The sequence below is a fragment of the Nannospalax galili genome, unplaced genomic scaffold (genome assembly GCF_000622305.1).
Source record: "Nannospalax galili isolate Female #2095 unplaced genomic scaffold, S.galili_v1.0 scaffold679, whole genome shotgun sequence".
Lineage (NCBI taxonomy): Eukaryota > Metazoa > Chordata > Mammalia > Rodentia > Spalacidae > Nannospalax > Nannospalax galili.
This window is the reverse complement of record NW_008343462.1, coordinates 487277-512398: the sequence shown is the minus strand read 5'-3', so window position 1 is coordinate 512398 and position 25122 is coordinate 487277. Positions and strand designations below refer to the sequence as shown.

The 25122-nt window shown below is 47.6% G+C and overlaps 1 protein-coding gene across 2 annotated transcripts in view; it reads right to left on the bottom strand.

The window, feature by feature from the left end:
* Positions 1-23759, bottom strand: part of Rab40b (RAB40B, member RAS oncogene family) — a 37601-nt gene extending 13842 nt beyond the window's left edge. Inside the window, exon 1 of one of the 2 annotated variants that reach the window (XM_008839654.3) lies at positions 23523-23759. In XM_008839654.3, the coding sequence (XP_008837876.1) occupies positions 23523-23664 (142 nt within the window). In that variant the 5' untranslated portion in view covers positions 23665-23759. The remainder of the gene's footprint in view (positions 1-23522) is intronic. The other variant, XM_008839653.3, reaches the window with a different exon arrangement.
* Between the last annotated feature and the right edge of the window lie 1363 nt (positions 23760-25122).

The following is a 25122-nucleotide window of genomic DNA, read 5'->3' as shown; positions in this document are numbered from 1 at the left end:
CATCTAGAGGAAAGAAAAATACTCTCCTGGGTCCCAAGAGGAGCAATTCTGTCAGCCCAGCACTGTGACCTCCTCACAGACCTCCGAATCCATGGCGTGCTCAGGGCTGTCACCCACCTGTGTTCTACAGTCATTAGCACTGAGGCACACACAACAAGCAGAAGATGGATATATTCATTTCAGCAACAGGGTTAACTTTGGAGATGTTTCTTTCCCCTGGAACGCTAAAAGCTTTTCACACTCTCCAGGAGGCAATGAATGAGCACACTTGAGCTCACTTTGAATGTGGACATAGCTCTTTTGGTTCTGTCCTGGCTGTCTCCAGACAGTGAGGTGGAGTGCCCACCCTTCACAGACTAGAGGGCATTGCATGTTAGTCCTTGAGCAGACTGAACCTGCCTAGGCTGGAGCCTTTTGCTCAGTCACACATCACATAACAATATGATGTTTCATCCAAAACATCATAGCAGACTGTGTGAGCAGTGTGATGTTCCCATAGTGATGAAATTGGCTAGCGGTGCATCTTCAGAATGTGCTCCAGTTACTAAATGATACTAGGCTGTGCTTTAACAAACAAACATGGGGTGAGCCTTTTTTTAAAATATTTTATTATTTTTATTTTATGTGTATGAGTGTATTGCCTGCATGTATGTGAGTGCACCCATGTCATGCAATGCCTCTTCTGAGAGGGTATTGGATTCCCCTGGAACTGGGGTTAAGGATGGTTCGTGGCCACCATGCGGGTGCTGGGAATCGAACCCGGGTCCTCTGCAAGAGCAGTCAGTGCTCTTAACCGCTGAGCCCCAAGCCTTTTAAACACAATTTTTGTTTTGTTTTGTTTTGTTTGGTCTTTTTGAGACAGGGTCTCCCTGTAGCCCCAGCTGGCCTGGAACTCACTATGTAGACCAGGCTGGCCTCGAACTCACAAATATCCGCCTGCCTCTGCCTCCCAAGTGCTGGGATTAAAGGCGTGCACCACCACTTTAGGACATTCATTTATTTGTGGGGGGCACTAGTACAGAGGTCAGAAAACAACTTGAGGGTGTGGAGAGATGACTCAGTGGTTAAGAGCACTGACTGCTCTTGCAAAGGACCCAGAACCCACGTGGCAGTTAACAACCATCTATAACTCCAATTCCAGGGGATCTGACATCCTCTTCTGCTCTCCACAGCATTGCATGCATGTGGTGCAATTATATACATGCAGACAAAACACTTATACATATAAAAATAAAAATAAACATTTTTTAAAACGAAGACAATTTAAATCACTGGGTGTGGTGGCGCATGCCTGTGGTCCCAGCACTTGGGAGGCAGAGGCAGGCAGATCTCTGTGAGTTCAAGGCCAGCCTGGTCTACAAAGTGAGTTCCAGGCCAGATGGGACTACAGGGAGACCCTGTTTCAAAAAGACAAAAAAAAAAAACAAATCAACTTGAGAGAGTCTGTTCTCTCTTCCTACCATGTGGTCCCAAGAATGGAACTCAGATCATTAGGCCTGGTAGCAAGCCCCTTGACCCACTGAACCATCTCACTGGTCCACATATGAGTTTTAAAACTTTGTTTTTTGTTTTAATCAAGGTAATGGCTTTTTGGTTTCAAGCCTCAGGTCATCTGAGACAGAGTAGGAACATGGCAAGCCATCCCCACCCCCACCACATCCCACTCCCCATTTAACATTTTTTTTGCTTCCCCCTCCCTCCCAGCAGCCATTAACTGCCCATTTTTTTAAGGGGGGGTGCTTTCTGAGACAGTATGTCATATAGTCCAGGTTGGCCTTGAACTCCTGATCCTCTTGCCTCTACCTCCTGAGTGTTGGGATTAGATTACAGATGTGTATTACCATACCCAGCTAATTGTTTTCTGTTTGTTGAGACAGTCTCATTGTGTAGCCCAGGCTGTCTCAAACCTGTGACAACTCTCCTGCCTCAGCCTCCTGTGATTAGAGGCGTGGGCCACCATGCCTTGGCCCCATTTAAACCTTTACTAGTCATTATTTTGCTATGTACCTCCGAATCTGTGACAGTCTTATGTTCCTGATTTCCGAGTTTCCAGTTTGCAGCAGTAACGGACTTCTCACCATGTTGGTGGACACGTAATTCTCTCTGTGCCGTCAGCTGTGATTCTTTTCTTGTGCACCTGCATGCACACAGTCCCCCTGGAGCAGTTATCTTGCTATTTTAGCTAGACAAGTGTTCATGACCCCACGATAGTGCACTATTTATTTTTCTTCACATATAAACTTTTGGTCTTTAAAAAAATTTTATATTTATGTGTGTGTGTGTGTGTGTGTGTGTGTGTGTGTGTGTGTGTCTTGGTGCACGCAGAGGTGAGAGAAGCAACATGGATCTCCTCAAGCTACAGTTACAGGCATTTGTGAGCAGGGAGTACTTTTCTTCCAGAAGTACGTTGTTTTGTTTCAGAGTTTTTACTGGTGACAGATGTCAAACTGCTTCCCCATCCTCAAACACAACCTCTTCCCTCTCAGCCATCTGCAGAGTGGCTCTCTGGCAACTGGGCAACCTCATGCTTGTACCTTGATGGAAGCTTGTCATGCTGACTGCTCATCAGGTCCTTTCAATCATGGGACACAAATCTTTCTATTTTGAGATGTGTTCTGTTTATGAGTCTTTGTTTTTTGAGACAGGTCTCATGTCACCCTGGCTGGCCTCAAGCTGTGTCGTCAAGGATGATCCTGAACTCCTGATCCCCTGCCTCTGCCTCCCAAGTGCTTAGATTACAGGCGTGTGTCATGTGCAACTCGGGAAGCTTTCTTGAATTCTGTATCTGTTTTCTCCTTCTGAGGCATGGTCACTAAGATGTTAAACCCCGGGAACTTTCTCCACAATTTTATTTTCCTATGCGTCTCTTTTTTTGTTTCATTTTTTTTTCTGTTTTCTGTATCTTTTTCTCACAAATTCTCAATTTTATCTTTTATTCCTCCTTTGAGATTTTGTTTTCAGTTTCCAAGACCTTTCTTGTTTTGATTGGGCTGGTTCTTTCTGAGGTTCTATTCCGGCATGGACAAGCCATCCTGCAGACAGTGGACAGGGGAAAACCAGTGATTTAAGAATGCTGGAAAATGGATGTTGAACAGAGGGGATAGAGTCCTCATCACTGCTTTATGTGACAGCACGCCTGACAACATTCACCCTGCTTAGAAGTCCTGCTGTATAGCTTCAGTAGTCACCTGGACATACCTGGGAAGCGGGGATCTTCAACTGAGGCATTACCTCCATTGGACTGATCTGTGGGCATGTATGTGAGGCATTTTCTTAACTGCTAATTGATGTTGGAGGGCTAAGCCCAAGGCGTGTGGTACCATGCCTGGGCAGATAGTCCTAGCTTGTGTAAGAAAGCATGCTGAAGAGGCAGGTGGAGGAGTTCTGTGAGTTCAAGGCCAGCCAGGTCTACATAGTAAGTTCCAGGTCAGCTGGGACTACAGAGAGACCCTGACTCAAAAAGACAAAAAAAAAAAAAAAAGAAAGAAAAGAAAAAGCAGGCTGAGCACAGTCCAGACGGAGCAAGCCAGTAAGCAGCATTCCTCCATGGTCTCTGTTTCAGTCCCTGCCTCCAGGTTTCTGCCCTGTGTTCTTGCCCTGATTTTCCCCAGTGATGAACTGTGATCAGGATGTACAAGCCAAATAAACCATTTCCTCCCCAAGGTGGCTTTGGTCAGAGTGTTTTATCACAGCAACAGAAAGCAAACTGGGACAGAAGTTGGTACCAGAAGTGGGGTACTGCTGTGATTCACTTGACTGTGCTGTTTTTTGGGAAGACTGGAAGCATTTGGAACTTTGGAATGGAAAAGTCACTGCACACTCAGAGCTTAATAGGGGTGTTGTGGGACCTTGGAAGATAAGACTGTTTAGAGAAACGTGAGCATAGAGGCCTGGCTTGAGAGTTTCAAAGGAAGGTTTGAGTCCCTCAAAGACTACCTGGGCCACTTGTGTGATATTTTGAATGAAGAATCTATGGATGTGAAACATTTTTGTGCCTTACTGGGACAATGGACACTGGTCAGCTGGGGCTGAAAAATCAGCTGTGACTACCAAGAGATCAGCATCACTGAAGTGAACTCTTCTGGGAAGTAGAAGCTCAGGGTCAGTACACAAAAGCTGTGGTCCAGAGGGAGCCAAGGCTGCATCTCAAGCTAGAAGCAGAACTTGGTGATGTGTAAGAAGTCTCCCACGTGTTACTGGTTTGGGGGGCATGAAAGCTGCAGAACTGAAGGGGTCGTGGAGAGAACCTGAAGCTTGGTGCCATTCAAGGCCAGGAGAGGCCATTGATGGAGGTGCAGCCTCGGTTGTAAAGGAAACCCCACGGTATTGGGAAGCCTAGGTCTGTTGTATGTCCACCAAGGGCAGCAGCAGGTATGCAGTGGGGCTGGCCGGCCTGAGCCTACCAGACAAGCTGTGTATGCTGTGGACCACAGAGAAGCAGAGCTGTCCAGGCCTTTTGGGGTCTAGAAGATCGTGAGCGAGTACCTGACATCAGATACTGTGCTAATTACAGTGTTTGATTTTGGTTTTGCTTTGGTGAATTGTGCCCTGGTTCTTCCCTCTTGGAGTAAGAAGCATTTAATTTATTTTTAATTTTTCAATCTTTTTTTGTCTTTTTTATTTTACAGGAGCCCACATTTAGAGTCTTTGGATTATTTTAAAGAGACATTGAACTTTTAATTTTGTTTACTTTTAAGTTTTTGCTTTATTTTTATGTGTATGTATGTGTTGCATGCAAGCGCACCCATGTCGTGCAAATGCCCACGAAGGATCGAAGAGGGCATTGGATCCCCTGGAACTGGAGTTACAGAAGGTTGTTAGCTGCCATGTGGGTGCTGGGATTTGAACCTGGGTCCTCTGCAAGAACAGCCAATGGTCTTAACTGCTTAGTCATCTCTCCAGTCCCTGAACTTAAAAAAATATTTTATTTATTTAATTTATTTATTTTGTGTGTATGAGTGTATTACCTGCATGTAAGTAAGTGCACCCATGTTGTGTAGTGCCCATGGAGGTCAGAAGAGGGCATCAGATCCCCTGGAACTGGAGTTATAGAGGGTTGTTAGCTGTCATGTGGGTACTGGGAATTGAATCTGGAACTTAGTGCTCTTAACCACTAAGTCATCTCTCTCCCCCACTAGACATTGAACTTTTTTCTTTTGGTCTTTTTGAGACAGAGTCTCCCTGTAACCCCAGCTGTCCTGGAACTCACTATGTAGACCAGGTTGGCCCTGAACTCACAGACATCCAGCTGCTTCTGCCTCCTGAGTGCTGGGATTAAAGCCGTGCACCACCATGCCTGGCTGAGATGTTGAACTTTTAAAGTATTGACATTTTTGAGGATTATGGGACTTTTAAAAATTGTACTATGTCTTATTTTGTGATATTAATATTAACATGAGATTTGGGGGACAAGAAATGGAAAGGCTCTGGTCTAGCAGAGATGTGATTGTGTGTCAAGTTGACAAGGGATCAATTGTACTGGACGGCTTCAGTTGTCAACTTGGCACAGCTGGGAAGAGGGACTCTTGAGGTCCTGGGGCCAGTTTCTTCTCTAGGTGGGAAAGAACAAACCCAAAAAGTAGCCTAACACAGGGGCCTGGCCAGGAAGGAGACCTGGGAAGGAAGAGCAACCGAAAAGCCTGACCGCACTGACCAGGCACTGATCCAGCCACTCTTGACACACCACCTGGCCCCACTTGCTGTGTACCTGAGGTGGTAAGCTCCCCTCTGCTTAAACTACTTTTGGGTTCATCTTTTTGTTCACCATAAATGTTCTGTCTGATATGAGGAGATCTTCAAAGCACAGAAGATGCACTTGAAGAGTCCCAAAGTCTGACCTCTATGTCCCAAGGTGATTAAGAACTTAAAATAGCAATAATGATTTAATTAGACTCAGACTTCCTTTTTCAGAGCATCTTGACTGAATAACCTCCTTCTAAACGATCAGTTCTCAAAGCAGAAGGGTCAGCAGGCTGACCCAGACCCCTAAGGACTGTGCCTGGCTGACCCAGCATCTGTGTCCTGACCAACAAGGTCTTGGTCCATGTCCCCGCAGAGTTTTCACTTCCTTCAGGGCAATGATTTGACCTTTCTCCAAAGTCCACTCTGGCCCCACTCCAGGTGCCATTTGTTCTACCCTCCCCACCCCACTCCTCTTACCCTGTAATTGACGATTTGGAGCAGGGTGAGTGAGGTAAGGTGGTTTCTCAAGACTGCTGGGGCTACCCCCCACCCCCTGCTTTTTGGTCTATTAAGCCCTGGCTGGCCTGAAACTTGACATGTAGATCAGGCTAGCCTTCCTCTGCCTCCAGAATGCCGGGATTAAAGGCATGTACCACTACACTCAGCCTGTTGTTGGAGCTCCTCTTAACCAAAATGCTGTAAACAATGCTGCTTCTAAACCACTGGGATTTATTTATCTCAATCCTGGAGCTTGGAGTCTAAGATGAAAAGTCAGCAGACCTGATGTCTGGGAAGTGTAGATTCCTGGCTCCTGGCAAAGCAGTCTCCTTGGGTCCTCAAGGTACAGAGGCCAGGGGGCTCTCTGAGCTCTGTCATAACCCATCTGTGAGACTTCACCCCATTACCTAACCTCCCCCACATCCTAACACCACAATGACTTCAACATATGAATTTGAGGGGCACATTCAGTCTGCTACAGGTAGGAGGTAAAAACTTCACCCTGCTCCCGCTCAATAGGTGGTCACCCAAGCCAGGCAAGCAATGGGCTGAACACACCAGGGCTATAGACCCTGCTGTAGGACTATGAGGCCCCTTTGGGCACAGGTGAGCACAGACCTGACACCTGTAGCTTCTTCAACTCCTCCTGGGTTAGTTTTCTTGGCTGGAATGCAGCACTTCATGGGACACACATGCCACAACACCTCCAAGGCCTTGCCTGTGGTATAGCCATGTCTGCGGAACACAGCTCAGCTCCCAGGTCCCACTCAACAAGATACTGAGCCTTGGTGGCCTCGTCGCTACAGCACCAGCATGGAGTCACGTCCCTTCCAGGCTGCTCATTATCCCCTGTGCTCTGCTGTGCTCTGATGGGGGTCCCTGCCTTGGGCCTATCATCACGTCCATGGCCCTGACAGCTTTCTAATTTTAAAATTAATGTTACTTGGTTTTTTGGTTTTTGTTATTTGGTATTTTTGGTATTTTTGAGACAGGGTCCCCCTATAGCCCCAACTGGCCTGGTACTATGTTGACCCTGCCTTCGAGTGCCTGCCTTCCACGGCTGATACACCAGCCATTCCCTGGGTCAACCATGCATGCATTCTGGATTTCTAGGGACCCTGTGACCCCTCTGCTTAGGGCATTTGCCTCCTTGAGGACCCCAATGCCTACATGGTGCCCCTGCCCTGCTGTGTCTGTCTAGACCCTGCACTTGACCAGGATCTGCAGCCCACTGCCAGGTCCTCCATAGAGCCTGGAGGTCAGGCCCTGAGAGCAGCCACCAGCCCCCTTTCAAACATTTCTCTCTCTCTAAAATAAAAACCAAACCTCTATAGTATGGCCATGCAGCACACGGACACTGGGAGCCAGAGCCTCATGCAGCTAGGTTCAAGTTCACAGGAAGCAAGAATCTTTCATTAACTTTTGTTTGTTTGTTTGTTTGTTTGTTTTGAGACAGGGTCTCCCTGTAGCCCCAGCTGTCCTGGAATTTACTATGTAGACCAGGCTGGCCTTGAACTCACAAAGCTCCGCCTGCCTCTGCCTCCCAAGTGCTGGGATTAAAGGCATGTGCTACCACGTCCAGCTCATACACATACTTTTTTTTTTTTTTTGGTCTTTTTAAGACAGGGTCTCTCTGTAGCCCCAACTGTCCTGGAACTCGCTATGTAGACCAGGTTGGTCTTGAACTCACAGAGATCTACCTGCCTCTGCCTCCCAAGTGCCGGGATTAAAGGCGTGCGCCACCATGCCATCTTTCATAAACTTATTTTCTTAAATAAGGTTTGCTTTAGTCTCTCCAGTGTTTTCTTGAGGTCAGCTTCTTATTTGGTGTCTTTTCATTTCTTTTTCTTTGTTATATTTTGACCCGTGGGAAACTAACACTTCTGACATTAGTACTCTGAATGTTAGGATCAAAGGATGATTCAAGTCCACTGCACTTGACTTATCAGAACATGATAAAAATGGGCCAATGAGATGGCTCAGTGGGTAAAGGTGGTTGCTGTCAAGCCTTAAGACCTGAGTTCAATCCCCAGGACTCACATCGTGGAGAGAACTGACTCTTGCAAGCTGTCCTCCATGTCCATGCTATGGAACATGAAACACACACACACACACATACACAGAGTCAATAAATGTAACCACAAAAAAGAATATGATATAAATACAAGGAAGCTTCTAGAACAAAGCCTGGCAGAATGTTCATTGAGTGAGTTGGAATAACATGGCTATTAAAAGAGAGATCATTTTAACCTTCAAAAATACCTCACATACAAAAAGAGGAAACTTGAACACCAAGCTGTTCTCGGCACACAGCACCAGGAGACATGGTTTAGTAATCTATCTTGATGCTCCACCAGCTGCTTCATTCTATTTTTGGGAGCGAGCTGACAGGAATGTGCCCCGTCATACAAAAAGATCACTTATGGTGCAAATATTGATTAAAGGTAATTTACAAGATGTTTATTTCTTAGCACCTGACTTCTGAGAAATGTGTCAGGTTGAACTAAAATACAAGGAGGCAGATTAGGAGTTTCCAGGGGTAAGGGGAGGCAGCTGATGGTGGGTACAGGATTTCCTTTTGGGAGCGAGAAGAATGTTCTGGAAGCAGGTACTGGTGATGGTTGTACAACATCGTCAATGTACTAAATGACTAAGTGCCACTTCAACAAGGTCAGTCTAAGATGGTTCTCTGACTGGTCGCCTCTCATTGAAAATGTCTGGGGTGTTTTTTTCCTATATCATAAAGAGCAGGCCTGGCCTTCTGCCACCCCAGCACACTGCACTTACATCAGCTCATCAAGCAAGTGTGCTGATGGAACCCAAGCTCTATTTTCAGAGCATCCTGTTCTAAATATACGTAAACACCCACTGTGGTTAGTACGTGTCTTGGGAGTCCCATGCTCTTCCTGAGATCCATTTTTGGAACAGCAGTTGCTGGACAGAACATGCATTATGTGTGCAACAGGAAAGACAGGGCCTCATTGGAACCAAGCTTGCAGGAGGTGAAGGAGGCGCTGGTGCTATCTGTGGCTGCACTCAGCCTGCGGGCAGCGTAGTACTTGTCTGCTCTAGGAGACACTATGGGATGGCCTGGGCAGGGAGCCACCTTTCCCATTAGCCTGCCTGCGGGCAGCGTAGTACTTGTCTGCTCTAGGAGACACTATGGGATGGCCTGGGCAGGGAGCCACCTTTCCCATTAGCCTGGAAGATTCCAGGCTCTGACTTTAGAGGATCCTGATGTCAAGACACTGAACTTCAAAGAAAATGAGACCTGAGATTAGGAAGGGCAGGTGGCTGGACACATGAGGGTCAGCTTTGCCTGATACCTGGAAAACACAAAGGAACTGGTCTTCCAACAAGCAGAAGGAACAGCTCTCCTGGTGCGTGTGAGCCACTGACCCCAATGGGCTAGGAGCTGTGTGTTCCAGGGAGGCCTAGGAGAGATCATCCCAGGGGAGGCATCTCTGCAAGGCATAGACCTGCCAGAGCCCAGTGCCACCTCCATGGTTGGTATGCTACTGGCCCATTGGAACTGTGCTCATCCTGAGGCCAGGTGCCGAATTTGTGGCCATGATTCTGTGGACCAAAGAGAAGAAGGCAGCTAAGTGTGGGCCAAGCCATCCTGCTCAGACACAGAGTTGGTAGCTCACAGTGGGCCACTTTTGATCACTGGGAAAAGCCCTGAGAAAAGGAGCTTAGCGTAGAGAAGACTTATCCTGGTTCTGGGTTGCAGAGGCTCTGAAGTCAGCTGACTCCTTAGTTTGGGCCTAAGGTGAGACAGTACAGCAAGGTGGTAGAGAGAATTGCTCACCTTGTGGCAGCCAAGGAGCAGAGAGAGGAAGGGGCCAAGGACAGTCTGTAGTCCCCGGGGGCAAGCCCCAAACCCACTCCCTTCAACTAGGTCCAGTGCCTAGTCTCCACCACCTTCTAATAATGCATCAAGTAGTGAACCCATTGGGGACTAATCAATCCATGGATGAAGTCTAGTCTCTCATAATCCAATCACCTCCGGAAGTCCATCAGCTGGCAAACAAGCCTTTAACATATGCCCTTTGGGGACATTTTAGATCCAAACCATAGCAAGGACTCGAGCTAGGCCTCATCTAGCATCATGGCCAGCCAGATACCAGCTCTCAGAGCTGAGGTGACTGTGCATGGGGACCTCATGCCTGGGTCTCTCCCAGTATCTACCACAGCCAGGAGAGCAGGTCATGATGATCTCTCCTAACATGTCCCCATCTAGGCCCTGAGCCCCCATATTCAGCAGCACCCCCACTTCTACTGACTAGGGGAGGGATAGAGGGGCTCTGAGGGCTTAGTCGTGCTGGAGAACAGACTGCAAAGTCAATGTCCATGCTTATTCCAACTCTTTGCATGTATTCACAAGTATCTGCCCAGCAAGTGTCTGTCCAGACATTTGTGGGGGAAGAGTCCCCAGAGGCAGCTGCTCCTGGCCCCTAGTCTCTTCTGGAGGTAAAAACAGAATGAATATGAATACCAATGCTGTGGTGCATACCCACAATGCAGTACTTGGGGGGCTGTAGCAGGAGGATCCTGATTTTTGAGGCCAGCTTGGTCTACATGGCAAGTTTCTTCTCTAAATCAAGCAGTATTTTGAAAACAGTGAAATCACCCACAGACAACCACTGTGCCGTTCTGCTGAGTTTCTTTCTCTCTGTGTGTGGTCCCCTCTCCACATCGTAATGCCATAGCAGATGTCATTTTAACATTATTTGTATAAAGCTGATGTAACCTGTCATATTCCTTTAGGAGAATTTCTTGTTCATTTTTGGCACTATTCTCCATTTTTTCAAGGCAACTCTATAACTGTAATTAACAGTATGTGTTTAAATGCATACATGTGATTGTGTATCTATGTATAATTTGAATTTCCTGTAAAGTAGTGAGGGAGAGTGAGTAGGGAATAATGTCAATTATTAGCAATAAAAGGATATTAGACAGTAGATAAAAATTACTTTCATGTTTATTTTTCTTTCCTTGTTTGCAAGTTAGAAAATGTGGCTTGAGAAAATTGGCTGACAAACACTGATTGAATAAGACAGTCAAAACAGCAGACTGGGGTGACCCATGAGAACCCAGCAGGACACTCCAGTGGCAAGGGCCCTAAGCACAAGGCTTGCTTCAGAGGAGGTCCTGGGGGCTGGGAGGGGTCTCTCGATAAGGCCCCAGCCACAGAGGCGAACATGGGCAAAGTGTTAAAACTGCAAGAAGGGTGTGGGGTGGGTCCTGAGTTCCCAGTTCCGTTTTCATTACAAGGTTAACACTGGGCTGGGGATGTAGCTTAACTGGTAGAGTATTTTCCCTAGCATGTAGAAAGCCCTGGTTTTGATGCCCAGTACTGCATGAACCATGCATAGTTGTACGTATTTATAACTCTAGCACTAAAGAGGGGGAGGCAAGATGATCAGAAGTTCAAGGTCATCCTTGGCTACATAGCAAGTCTACAGCCAGTCTAGTAAGATGTGTATCTTACTAGATACATATCTAGTAAGAGAGACCCTGTCTCCTAAAAATGTGGGGGACTGGGGCTGGGGAGATGGCTCAGTGGTTAAAGGCACATGCTGTTCTTCCAGAGGACCTGGGTTCGGTTTCCAACATCCACATGGTGGTTAAAAACCATCTGTAACTCTAGTTCCAGGGGTTCAAATCCCAGACCCACAGGTGGCTAACAACAGTTCATAACTCCAGTTCCAGGGGATCCAAAGCCCTCTTCTGTTCTCTTTGAGCATTCCACAGCACAGGTACACTTACACACATGTGGGCAATACACACGTACACATAAAATAAAAATAATAAATTTTTTTTTGTCTTTTTGAGACAGGGTCTCCTTGTAGCCCCAGCTGGCCTGGAACTCACTGTGTAGACCACACTGGCCTTGAACTACTCCCATAGCTCCACCTGCCTCTGCCTCCCGGGTGCTGGGATTAAAGGCGTTCACCACCACGCCTGGCTCAATAAAATATTTTTTAAAAGGAGGAGGATAATATCCATCTTAGGAGTGTCACCACATGTGTTGAATTGAATAGTGTCGCCCCACTATTCATGTCCACTTAGAATTTCAGAATAGGGCTGTATTCAGAAATAGGAAATAGGGTCTTTTCAAATGTAACCAAGATGAAGTCATAATGAATTTCTGTGCCTGACATCCTTATGAGGATGAGATGTGGAGACATTAACACACAGGGAGGAAGGCCATCGGACAGCACAAGCAGAGACTGCCTTGTACCAAGGAACTGAGGATTTCCGGTACCACAGAAGTGGGCTGGTAAGGAAGGGTCCTCTTCTCCAGGCTTCAGAGGGAACAAGGCCAGATGACACCTAATTCCAGACTCTGCCTCTAGCTCTGGGAGAGAATCATTGCTTCTATTATAAGACCCAGTCTATGTCACTTGTCCAACAGCTCAGGAAGCCTCCCTCTGCTTCAGCACCACCACTCCTTCCTAAGACTCCAGGGACAATCTCCCAGGATGAGGCATTGAGAACCCTCACTTGCAGGTTCTTCCACAGCAGCTAATCGACCCCCAAGTCTGATGGTGCTGGGTTTTGCACCGTGCTAAACTGACTCTGCCAACTCCCTCCCCCCACAGTGAGGCAGTAACCTCGCTCCCAAATACACATAGCATTCTGACTGGAAAAAATAGAGTTCATCTGTGGACAGATATTATTAATCCAAGAGAGAACTGTATATTCTTCACGGTACTCAACGCATGTTGAGGTACATAATCTTTTGTATTAATAATTAATAGTCTACATGGCAGGACCAATTACAGTTTAATATGGATCTTAAACTTATTTTGCTTTTATTTGGACTCAAACAAAATGTCAATCCTACCAGGAGTCACAATATAAATAACACTGTGGATTCAAATGTCATGTTTGGAGGAGGTAATTAGCCATTAGCGGCAGGAAATTGGCATACAGCCCACACAGTAGCAACAGCTTGCGTCCCCTTTTAGCTGAGAAATCTCAGGAGCATTGGTGAGGGCCTAGGTCATTCTTCACCCACAACTTTATGAGGCTCTCTCTCTAAGACAGGACCACTGGAAGCTAGCATTAGGTATACCCTCCTAAGTCCACACACAGTGCCGTGGCTTTTGGTCTGGCTGTCGAGCTCTGGCACTAACACAGAGGGGAGCATCTCCCCACCTGGGCTCCGGATGGTGCAAGAAGTCGATCACTGTCACTCTTTGAAAAATCGTATGGCAGTTTCCCAATTAGCAAAGGGTCCAAGACACAACGGTGCATTGGTGTGTCAGATTCTCAATCACAGAATATGTTAAAAGTTTAAGATCAACCTGGAGCAGCCATGCTGGCAAAGTAATCACCATGCATTTGACTACAGTTTTACTACATCTGTCCTTGGAAGAGAAAAAGAAAACACACAAAACAACAACAACAACAAAAAACCAGTCAGATGGGGCTGGAGCGGTGGCTCAGTGATATTAGTGTTTCTTGCTCTTCCGGAGGACCCAAGTTCAGTTCCTAGCCTCCATATCAGGCAGTTTGTAACTGCCTATTACTTCAGCTCCATTACTTTGACACCCTCTTCTGGCTTCAGTGCACACTTAAACACATGTGTCATACACCCATATAGACAAACACACACACATATAAATAAACATTTTAGAAAAGAAGTGGCTAATTCAAAGTCTAAATTCTTTTTTTTTTTTTTTTTGGTCTTTTTGACACAGGGTCTCCCTGTAGCTCCAGCTGTCCTGGAACTCACTATGCAGACAGAACTCACAGAGATCCGCCTGCCTCTGCCTCCCGAGTGCTGGGATTAAAGGCGTGTGCCACCACACCCGGCTCAAAGTCTAAATTCTTATTTCATGGATGTGAAATGTCCAGGTTGCCACACGACTTCCTGTGTAGGTCACTTCCCGTGTAGGTGGTTCCACAGTGCTGTGCCAGCCTACAGGAAAGAAGCCAGATTTACAGAAGACTGTTCATTTACAGAACAGCAACACCATCTATACAACTTCCTGAATTTGTGCTTTCTCATAGAAAGCCTTAAGTTCACTTACTCTACCAAGACCACTTAATTACCTTTAATTTTATAAGGCATTTCATAATGATCTCTTATTTTGATGTCAAGTTTTCAATAACATTTTAGTAATGGAAAAATTGTTTTAAGATCTGAGCTGAGTGTGGTAGTATGTGCCTTTAATCCCAGTACCCTGGAGGCAGAGGCAGGTGGATCTCTGTGAATTTGAGGCCAGGCCCGGTCTGCATAGTGAATTCTAGGATAGCCTGGTCCAGTTAAACAAATCACACAGCCAAATTCGTTAATGAAAGAAAAAGTATGCTAAGGTAAGGTAAGATGGCTCAGTGGGTTAAAGTGTGGGCTACCAAGAGTGATGACCTGAGTTTGATCCCTAGAATCTACAGAGTGAAGAAGAACCACGAGTTGTCCTTTGACCTCAACACACATGCCATGACACACTCCTGTGTGCACACAAAAATACATGGTACATTTTTTTTAAATGTTGGAGAGACAGCCCAGCAGATGAGAACTTCCTGTCCTTCCAGAGGAGCCGAGTTCAGTTCTTAGCACCATGTTAGGGACTCCCAATTGCGTGTAACTCCAGGTCCAGGAGATCCAACACACTCTTCTATCTCTGGGGGCACTGCGCTCACATGCATGTGCAGATACACACACATATATCCATAATTAAAAAATAACAAAAATAAATCTTTAAAAGTGTTGGAGCTGGAGAGATGGTATTTGCTGCCCTTCCAAGACCCAAGTTTAGTTCCTAGCACTCCATGGCAGTTCACAACCATCTGTAACTCCCGTTCCATGGAATCTGATGCCTTCTAATGACCTCCATGGGCACCAGGTATGCAGGTGGTGCACATACATACATGCAGGGAAAACATTCATACACATAAAATGAAAACAAATAAATCTTTTTAAAATGTTAGGAAGAGCCTGGAGAGATGGCTCAGCAATTAAGAGTATGTACTGCTCTTGCAGAGGACCAGAGTTCAGTTCCCAGTACCCAAATCAGGTAGAGGTCAAGGGCATTGGATCCCTCAGGGTCTGGAGTTGCAGGTGATTGTGAGCACCTGATGTGGTTGCTGGGAACTGAGCTCAGGTCCTCTGGAAGGGCAGTAATTGTTCTTAACTGCTGAGCCATCTCTCCAGCACCAGACCTTGAACTTCGATCCTCCTCCTTCTACCTTCTGAATTCTGGGATGATGGGGTGTACCCCTATGTCCAGTATATGCAGAACTGAGGACTGAACCTAGGACTTCAGGTATGCTAGGCGAGCACTCTACCAACAGCCATGTCCTCAGACTTTAAAAAACTGTATTTGTTTATTTATATATTTTTTATTATTTTTATTTTATGTATATGAATGTATTGCCTGCATGTATGTAAGTGCACCCATGTCATGCAAAGCCCATGGAGGTCAGAAGTGGGCGTTGAATTCTCTGGAACTGGAGTTTGCAGACAGTTGTTAGCCTCCATGTGGGTACTGGAAATTGAACCCGGGTCTACTGTAAGAACAGCCAGTGCTCTTAGCTGCTGAGCTGTCTCTCCAGCCCTGTATTTATTTTTATGTGTGTGTGCTTACATGATTTTATGTATAGCATGTGCATGTAGAAGCCCATGGAAGCCAGAAAAAGGTATCAGACCCCCTGGAACTGGAGTTACAGCTTGTTGTGAACTACTTGATGTGAGTACTGGGAACTGAACTGGGTCCTCTGCAAGAGCAGCAAGGCCTCTTAACCGCTGAGCCACCTCTCCAGCCACCTCTCCATATGAACCCTTTGAAAAATTGTTTTGGGGTCACTGTCCCAACTCTCAAGCCTGCTCGAGTTGCGCCGCTCTGCCAGACATATCAGTGCATCTCTCAACTCTCATCAGAGAAGCTTCTTAAAGCAGACGCCAATTAACGCAGAGACCCGTAACCGATTGGTGCAGAGAATAAGAGACTGCAGAGTGCTCGACCCTAAATGAAATGCCTATATCACACCCTCTCCTCCCAAGGCTCAGGGACTGTTGTGGAAGACAGGGCAGAAAGACTGTAAGAGCCAGAGGAGGTGGATGAATGTAAGAGAACTGTCTTTCTTTCTGGGCACAACAGGGCAGTTGCAAATAAGAACCCACAGCACTTGTGACATCATGCACAAGAGTTGTGCAAGTACAAGCAAACAAAAACCCATCGTGGGTCGGGGAAGTGGGCAAGAAGCCCTGGCCCTAGCTGAGAATCTATTGGCAACTGATAGCTTCTGGGAGAGGAAGAGTCAATTTTGTTTAGAGTGTGATGCCTGGTAGATTGACCAGACTCCAAGGGATTGACCCACACCCAAAAGCATTTGGAGAACACAAATTAGACCGCATAGGCTTTTTTAAAAAGTAAAATAGCCAGGCATGGTGGCACACATCTTTAATTCCAGCATGCTAGAGGCAAAGGCAGGCAGATATCTGTGAGATTGAGGTCAGCCTGGTCTACGTAGAGAGCTACAGGGAAATCCTGTGTGGAAAAACAAAACAAAACAAAGGAAAGGAAAAATAATAGAGGACATGAAGACAGAGGCGGGGGAATGGTGGGGTGGAGATGAGGGAGGGAGTCTGGATGTGATCAGACTACAAGGCATGAAATTCTCAAAGAATCAATAACTGTATTTTTGTAATTGTTTTGGGGCTGGAGTGATGGCTCGGTGGGTAGAGAGAGGTTCCTGCCACCAAGACTGATGTCCTGAGTTTGATCCCTGGGGTTACATGGTGGAAGGAGAGGATTGGCTCCTTGCAAGTTGTCCTCTGATCAAAAAGTGTGCAACCACTCTCTCTCTCTCTCTCTCTCTCTCTCACACACACACACACACACACACACTAATAAAATTTAAAATTTTTAAATGGGCGTTGGAAAGATGACTCAGTGGTTAAGAGTACTGGCTGCTCTTGCAGAGGAACCAGGTTCGGTTCCCAGCACCCACATGGCAGATTCTGACTCCAGTTCCACGGGACCCGATGCCTTCTTCTGGCCTCCAGGGGTATTGCATGCACAGGTGCACTTACATATAGGCATAACACTCATACACATAAAATAATTTTTTTTTGTCTTTTTTGAGACAGGGTCTCCCTGTAGCCCCAGATGTCCTGGAACTCACTATGTAGACCAGGCCGGCCTTGAACTCATAAGATCCACCTGCCTCTGCCTCCCGAGTGCTGGGATTAAAGGCTTAAAGGCACCACCACGCCCGGTAAGATATTTTTCAAAAGATCAAAAGTTTTAAAAGGGCTGCATTTGAGCACTGCCCATCACTCAGGAGGCTCTAGGTTCAGTCCCTGATACCACAAAAATCTGATGCAAATGCAGCTTTATTATTTTCAAACACAGAGAAACATTCGTGAATGTGGTTTTTTAAATTACATCTTAAATGTGTTACTGTGTGGTTCCATAGCCTGTAAAACAGCAGGAAGTAAGCCCCTGCTTAGTTAGTTAGCTTCCCCAGAGGGAGTGGCTCAGGCTAGAACTCTGAGTTCACGCTGGGAAATGATGACTTTATACATCACATTTTTAGTCTTAAAGGGGTTGCCAGGGGAAACCGACAGGGTAGCTGTATAAATCAGCAAATGTACGGTCGCCTGCAGAATAGAAAGGTGTGGGGAACATGTGCACACAGCTATGGGGGAGCATCTGTCACAGGGAAAAAGGCAACTGGGTTACTGCCTGAAGAAGCCTCCATGTTCCTTGTAGGGGAGAAAAGCCATCTCTCTGGAAATGTCTCTGAACGCTGTTCTTAGAGAGACTTCTGAAGGTGGTGCTGATCCAGCACAGCCCCGGAACCAGCCTCCCCATCCACATCCAGGCTCCTCCACACACTGGGCCGTTATTCATTCTCTCGGGGCCTCTTGATGCTGCTTGTCTCCTGAAATGACTGCTTCACACTCTCATTAAATGGGAGTGAAGATTACCTCTTGGTGGAAGTTAAACAGGGGAGGGCAGTGGGGTTTTCCTGAAGAAAAGAAGCTGGAGATGCAGCCAGGAGGGGAAGGAGTCAGAGAACATGGCTTGTCGGTTATGCTGGGAGCACTTGGGAAGCAACAGATGCAGTTTTCAGGGCCTGTTTAATCCACCTCCCTGCCCACTGTTAACGAAATGCACAACATGCAGAAAACTCCTCAGTCAGGTAAAGGAAGGCCGTCAGCTGGGGTGGGAGAAACCAATGGTGGATGTGGATGAGAAGAAAGACGGCCTGGGTGGAGGTGAGGGGCTTGCTCCTCCATACACTCCCACCATGATATGCTGCCTCGCCACAGGCCCAAAGCAACCAGGCAGCTATGAACTGAGCCTCCAAAACTACGAGCCAAATAAACCTTTTCTCTTGAAGAAGTGCATATCTCCGATATTGTTACAGTAATGGGAAGCTGGCTAGACACACTGACCAACTGCTCAAACCCAGATGGTAGCCCAGTGCTAAGAAACAAAGGTGCAGGTAGCCCAGGGAAAGGAAGAGGTCTCTCCAGCTCCAAAACAAAGTGTGGTGACTCTACCTCATACCATATTCCAGCTGGAAGGCAGCTAGCAGCAGCAAAGGTAAACAAAAGAAGCTTTTAGAAGGGAGTATTTTCACTATCTGGCAGCATGAAAAGTTACACAGAACCCAGCTCCAACCACAGATATTGGTAATTTGGATTACATTAAAATTAAGGTATTCTGAGGCTGGAGAGATGGCTCAGTGGTTAAGAGCACTGGTTGTTCTTCTAGAGGACCCAGGTTCAATCCCCAGCACCCACATAGCAGCTAACAACCATCCATGACTCCGGTTCTAGGGGACCCTATGCCCTATTCTGGCCTTGGCAGGCACTTACATACATGCAGACAAAACACTCATACATATAAAAAAATCAATAAAAAAATTAAAATTAAGATCTTCTGTTTGTCCAAAATCATTGCTAAAGAATTTACAAGGTAATGCCCAGATGAGTGTCACTATGCACAGGGCACTTACCCAACACAATTCAGAATGTAATTTTTATTTCTCTTTATGTGTGTGGATGTTTTGTTTGCATGTTTGTAAGTACACCTATGTGTGCAAAGCTACAGAGGACAGAAGAGGACATTGAATACCCTGGAACTGGAGTTAGGGATAGTTGTTAGGCACCATGTGGGTGCTGGGAATCGAATCCAGGTCCTGTGAGAGCAGCCAGTGCTCTTAACCGCTGAGCCATTCTCCAGCCTCATAGAATGTATTTTAAGCACTCCTGCTAATCATTAAAAATACTCTAAATAAAAAAATAGACAAAAGACCTGCATATTTTATCAACTAGGAAATAAAAAATACGTTAGTCACCAGAAAAATAAAAATTCTACACATATACTTTTTTGGTTTGTCTTGGTAAGGCAGAGTCTCATGTAGCTCAGGCTAGCCTTGAACTTTCGAGGTAACCAACCTCCCAAATGCTGGAGTTACAGGTGTTTACAACCACACCTAGTTTTAAAAAATATTTTATTTATTTTTATGTATATGAGTGTTTTGCCTGCAAGTATGTAAGTGTGCCAAATGCATACTGTGCCTGGGAGGCCAGAAGAGGATGCTGGATCCCCTGGAGCAGGAGTTACAGACAGTTGTTAGCCTCCATGTGGGAGCTGGGAACCCAACCCAGGTCCTCTGGAAGAGCAACCAGTGCTCTTAACTGCTGAGCCATCTCTCCAGCCCCCACACCTAGTTTTTTAATGCAGTGCTGGGGATTGAATCCAGGGCTTCATGCATGTTCATGCATGTACCAACTGAGCTACATTCCCAGCCCTTACACTAAGACAAAAGGAAATCACAACTGTTAGTGAGGGTAAAGAAACCACTGCCCTTGAAATTACAGGTAGAGGAACAAATTGGAACGCATTTAAGAGTATGCACAAAAGCTAAATCTATGTGAGTTTTGCATGTCTGTTATTGTGTGTGTGGTTCTGGGGATTGAAGCACTACCACACATATGCTAAACACAGGCTGTACTGCTGAGCTATACCCTCAGCCCCAAACATGTCTCAATCTTAGCGATCAATTCTACATACAGGTATTTTCTAAGAGATAAAGACCTGTGCTACAAATGTGCACAGCAGAATAAATCACAATAATCAGTAATGAAACCACCCAAATTCCTATGACCAGCGAGATAAACAAGCCACAGTATGACCACACAGGGATTTTACTCATCATAAGAATAAACAGCCTAGTCAGGTATGGTGGTACATGCCTTTAATCCCAGCACTGGGGAGGCAGAGGCAGGCGGATCTCTGTGAGTTCAAGGTCAGCCTGGTCTACATAGCGAGTTCCAGGCCAGATGGGGCTACAGGGAGACCCTGTCTAAAAAAGACCAAGAAAAAAAAAGCCAGGTGGGTGGCGCACGCCTTCACTCCCAGCACTCAGAAGGCAGAGGCAGGCAGATCTCTGTGAGATCAAGGCCAGCCTGGTCTACATAGCAAATTCCAGGCTCGGTGGGGCTACAGGAAACCCTGTTTTGTTTTTAAAGTTAAATGGGAAGAAAACAAGACCAAGGACCCAAAGAACATAACAAAGTCCATTCTGACTGCCCAACGCAGCATTAACAAAAACACCGAGATGGTAAACTAGGAAGTCAAAGAAGAGTTTTTTAATGGGACTTAAAAAAAATTGAAAACAGAAAAAATAACCAAGGGGGAAAATGGAGATGAAAACATCATTACTGAATTAACAGCTAAAGTAGGAACAGCTGGGAACAATTTACCAAAATCAAAACTCCCAACAAATAGGAAAGGCAGATAATCAGAGAAAGCAGGCCACTAAGCCAAAATGACTAAAGGGGACAGAAGTGAATGTAGGGAAGACACGGCAGGACACTAAGAAAGGGGCAGGCAGGACTCAGTGATGTCCACATTCAAGGCTCACAATCTGTGAGCATGTCAGAGTACATGGCAAAGATCATTGAAGCTCACACATGGAATTAAGGTTGCTTGTAGATAGCCTTCAGATAGAAATACTGTCCCAGACTATCTAGGTGGACACAGGTGTCACAGCATCCTTTAGGAGGAAGAGAGTCCATGTCAGAATGAATGGAAGTAAGGAAGACCCAACTGGCCACCAGTGGCTCTGAGATCAAGGAAGGGGCCGAGAGCCTGGGGCCAGGGTAGGAAGATTCTGGAAGGCAAGAAGCAAACTCTCCCTAGAGCTCCATGTAGAAGCAATGTCCTGCCCACGACTCGCCTTTAGCTCAGCCTCTGTATGGACTCCTAGACCCCAGCACTGTGAGATAATAAATTTCTGTTGTTTGAAGACAATTTGTGGTAATTTGTCATAGCAGCAAACAAGGAATTAAAACAAAAGGAACAGAAGTCTGAATAATGGTCTGGTTAAGCAAGAAACTACAAGACAAAAAAGTTCTTGAGGGCTGGAGAGATGGCTCAGTGGTTAAGAGCACTGGCTGCTCTTGCAGAAATCCCAGCACCCATGTGATGGCTCACAAGCATCTGTAACTCCAGTTCCAGGAGATCCCACCCCCTCTTCTGGCCTCTGCTCTGCAAGCATGCATATGGTGCAGACACACACTGGCAAGCCGAAACACTCATACACCTAAAATAGAAATAAATAAATCTTAAGACATGTTCCTCAGAAATTCATTAAGAAATGGCAAATCACCTATATAGGAAACGAAACCAGTTGACTTGAAACTTCACCTTGGCAACACTCAATGCCAGGAGACGGTGGAACAAGTCAGCAGGCATTGAGGTAAAAGAGCAGTATTGTCTGAGAACGCTGTATGCATCCAAGGCATCATCCAAAGATAGACAATGGACAAATATTATTGGTGCAAGTGACTCAGGAAAGCTTTAGGTCCTTCTGGAACAACTGGTAACAAAAACCAGCCAGTTAAGAGAGAACAACACGATAAAGACTCAGGAGCAGCTATGGGAAAAGGCTTGGTGAGCACTGAATCCATTTAAATGTGCACTAATACTGGACACTCTTTGGTATTATGGCTACAATTCAGAAATGAGTGTCGTAAAGCTCAGCGCTGTGGGAATTGCAGAGTGGGCTTGGGGATGGGGCAGGTGTTTGAAGCTGCAAATGCCTCACCTTCCAAAGCCAGAGCATTGAGAATTTCACTGTGAAACGTGCTGCTTTTAACAAAATAATGACCCCAGCTCCTTCTGCCCTTCCTCCTTCCTCTGAACTCTCTCCCCTTCCCTTCCTCACAGCTTTTTCCAGACAGGATCTCAGGCTGTAGCCCAGGCTGGCCTCAAGCTCATGGTCATCTTTCTCCCTCAGACTCCTGAGTGCTGGGATACAGGTGTGACCCACCACACCCGGTCTGTTCCTCAAACCCTCTTTTCTTTGCCCCTGCAGGAAACACGCTGTAGATCAAAAGCCCACAAGGGGCACATCCTTGGCACTGGCTTCTCCACAATTTCTCAGGCCAGGTCGAAGTCCACACAGTTTTGTGGAAAGCATCTTTTGAATTTAAATCCTCAGTTCTGCCTGTGACACAAAGGAAAGCAAGAGCAGCACAGCCAGCCTTGCTCAGCCCAGGCAGCAGAGTCTGCCCACATGCCTGCACATCCTTCTCCCTGCCCACACCACTCCTCTGCTGTGGAATCACACACCCTTGCTCCGCTTGCCGAGTGTCTTAGTCCTACCCAGCCCTGTGTTTCCGTGAGCACCAGGACCTGAGGACACAGCTGTGGACACAGGCTCTGCTCCCAGGGCAAGCGCTGTCCAGCAGAACTTTGCCCTAAGGGAAAAAGTCTAAATCTGTGCTGTCCAGGTGGGAGTTACTGGTCACTGCACAGAGTTCAACGGCAGCACTGTGGACAACACAGTTTTAGAGCTTTTTAAAACTTGCCCCTGTGGCATTGCAGGGGGCTGGAGATGCAGGGAGCAACCTGTAGGCCCAGAGGACAGAAGGCAGGCCTCAGGACCCGATCCGTACAGGATGGTGGCTTAAGGCCCCTACAAGGACACCAAAAGACACTCAGAGGTCGGCGCACAGCCACAGTCAGGGGGAGGGGTCTGTACATGACTTCTCGGGACCTCCTGCTCAGCTCTGCCTCGCTCTGGGTGTCATCTTCTGCAGCCCCCTTCCTTTGGGGTACAGAGTCTCAAGCTCGGAGGACACAGTGCTCCCTGCCCTGGGGCACTCCAGGGTCCTGCGGCGCTGCCCGGTTCCTCTGGCCGGGGTCACTTAGATCCCCTCCCCCGGAGACCTGCGCGCTAGAACGCGGCGCCACGGGAAGGGTCTGGCCCTGCGGTTCCCACGCACCGCAGCCGGTGCTCCACGCGTGACGCCCGCCCCGGGCCCCCGCGCCTCCCCAGGCTGCGCACGCGCCCCTCACCCGCCGGGTGGCCGTAGGGGGACTCGGCCGCGCCGTCCTGCAGGCTGGCCAGGATCTCGCCCTTGCCCACGTCGCTGTCGCCCACCAGCAGGAACTTCAGCAGGAAGTCGTAGGCCCGCACCGGGCTGCCCAGGGCGCTCATGCTGCCCGGCTGGCCACCGCGCCCATGCCGGCCGGGGGTGCACACGGCGGCCGGTCCCAGCACCACCGGCGGGGATCGCAGCCCGGGTGCCTGACAGCGCCGCGCCCCGCCCGGGCTCGCCATTGGTGCGCCGCAGTTGCTGGGGTGCACGCGCACGCGGATTGGCCGGCGTGACGGTCCATCTGGGGATGCCGGCCGCCCCCGCGCCCGCCGTTCCTCCGGGGAGGACCCGGCCTCCACCGCCGAGGCAGGTCTGGAGGCGGGGAGGGGCGGGGCCAGAAGAGCCAGGGGGCGGGGAGTCCTCGACACAACCAATGAGGGGCGCGGAGGGGCGGGACGAGGGGCGGGGCCGTTTACTCTCACGCGTGCTCTGGCTCCTGGATGGAGAGGAAGGTGTTCGCATCCTCTTTAAGGAAGCTTGGCCCGAACGACCCAGCAGGTGGCCTGGTGACAAGCATTTGCCCCGGGATACAGCAGAGTCTCCTCGGCCCGAGAGCGAGGCCAGCCCATGCACCTGAGTACTCCTGCATGTATCCCTGTGGGCACGTGCGCCTCCACAGGTGTCTGCGCATGCCTGGCTCTAGGTCCCCACAGGTGTCTGTCCATGCATGTCTCTGAACGTGTTCTGTGGTTGATGGAGCGAGTACTTGGTGAGGACCCACCTGTCTTCGACTCTCTTCCCCCCAAGGAGCAGTAGGCTTTAGGACAAGGCCTGGGATCTGCGCTAGGCAGCTCACCAGTGGGTGCTAGGTACTTAGATCAATCCTGGTTTAGTATCCCAGCTCCATCCTCGCACACCCTGAAGTGGGGGTGTCGTACAGCCTATGCTGTCCGCTCTTGGGGAGCACTTCGTGTTTCCATTCGGATTCCAGGAGGCAGGTAGAAAAGAAACAGTGGATGAAAATTACGAAGGCGTTTGTGGACGCTGTTCTGAGAGGAATGGCTGTGCCCAGCTTTCCAGCATCGGAACAAAGCTGTTTTGACTCAGAACAGACTGGGCTCAGAGCAAGGGCCCTGCTGCCTCTCAGCAGGACCATTATGCTTTCAAAGAGTCGATCATAACAGGTCCTAGCTGCAAAACATGAATGCCAGTCTATGATGGGGGATCGTGCTGAGCCATCTCTGACTCAGAACCAGGCTGCCATTGCCTCAAGGCCAGGCTGTTAACCAGGATAAACCCCAGCTGTAATTATTCCAGGGCACTGTGACATCCCAGCACTACCTGTCTGCCCACACAGCAATGCCTCCTGTGAAGGAGCCCCTAAGAATGCCTGTGCCCAGACAGCTTCCTATACTACCTTTCCCTCTGTAGCTGGACCCTGTGGATCCAATCAACTCTCTACTTTTGTCTCCCAGCCTGTCAATGCTGTTCCCGTGGAATGGCGGCATATAAGTTAAGATTTCAGCCAGGTGTGGTGGCTTGCCTGTAATCTTGTGACTGCTAATCTTGTCAAATTG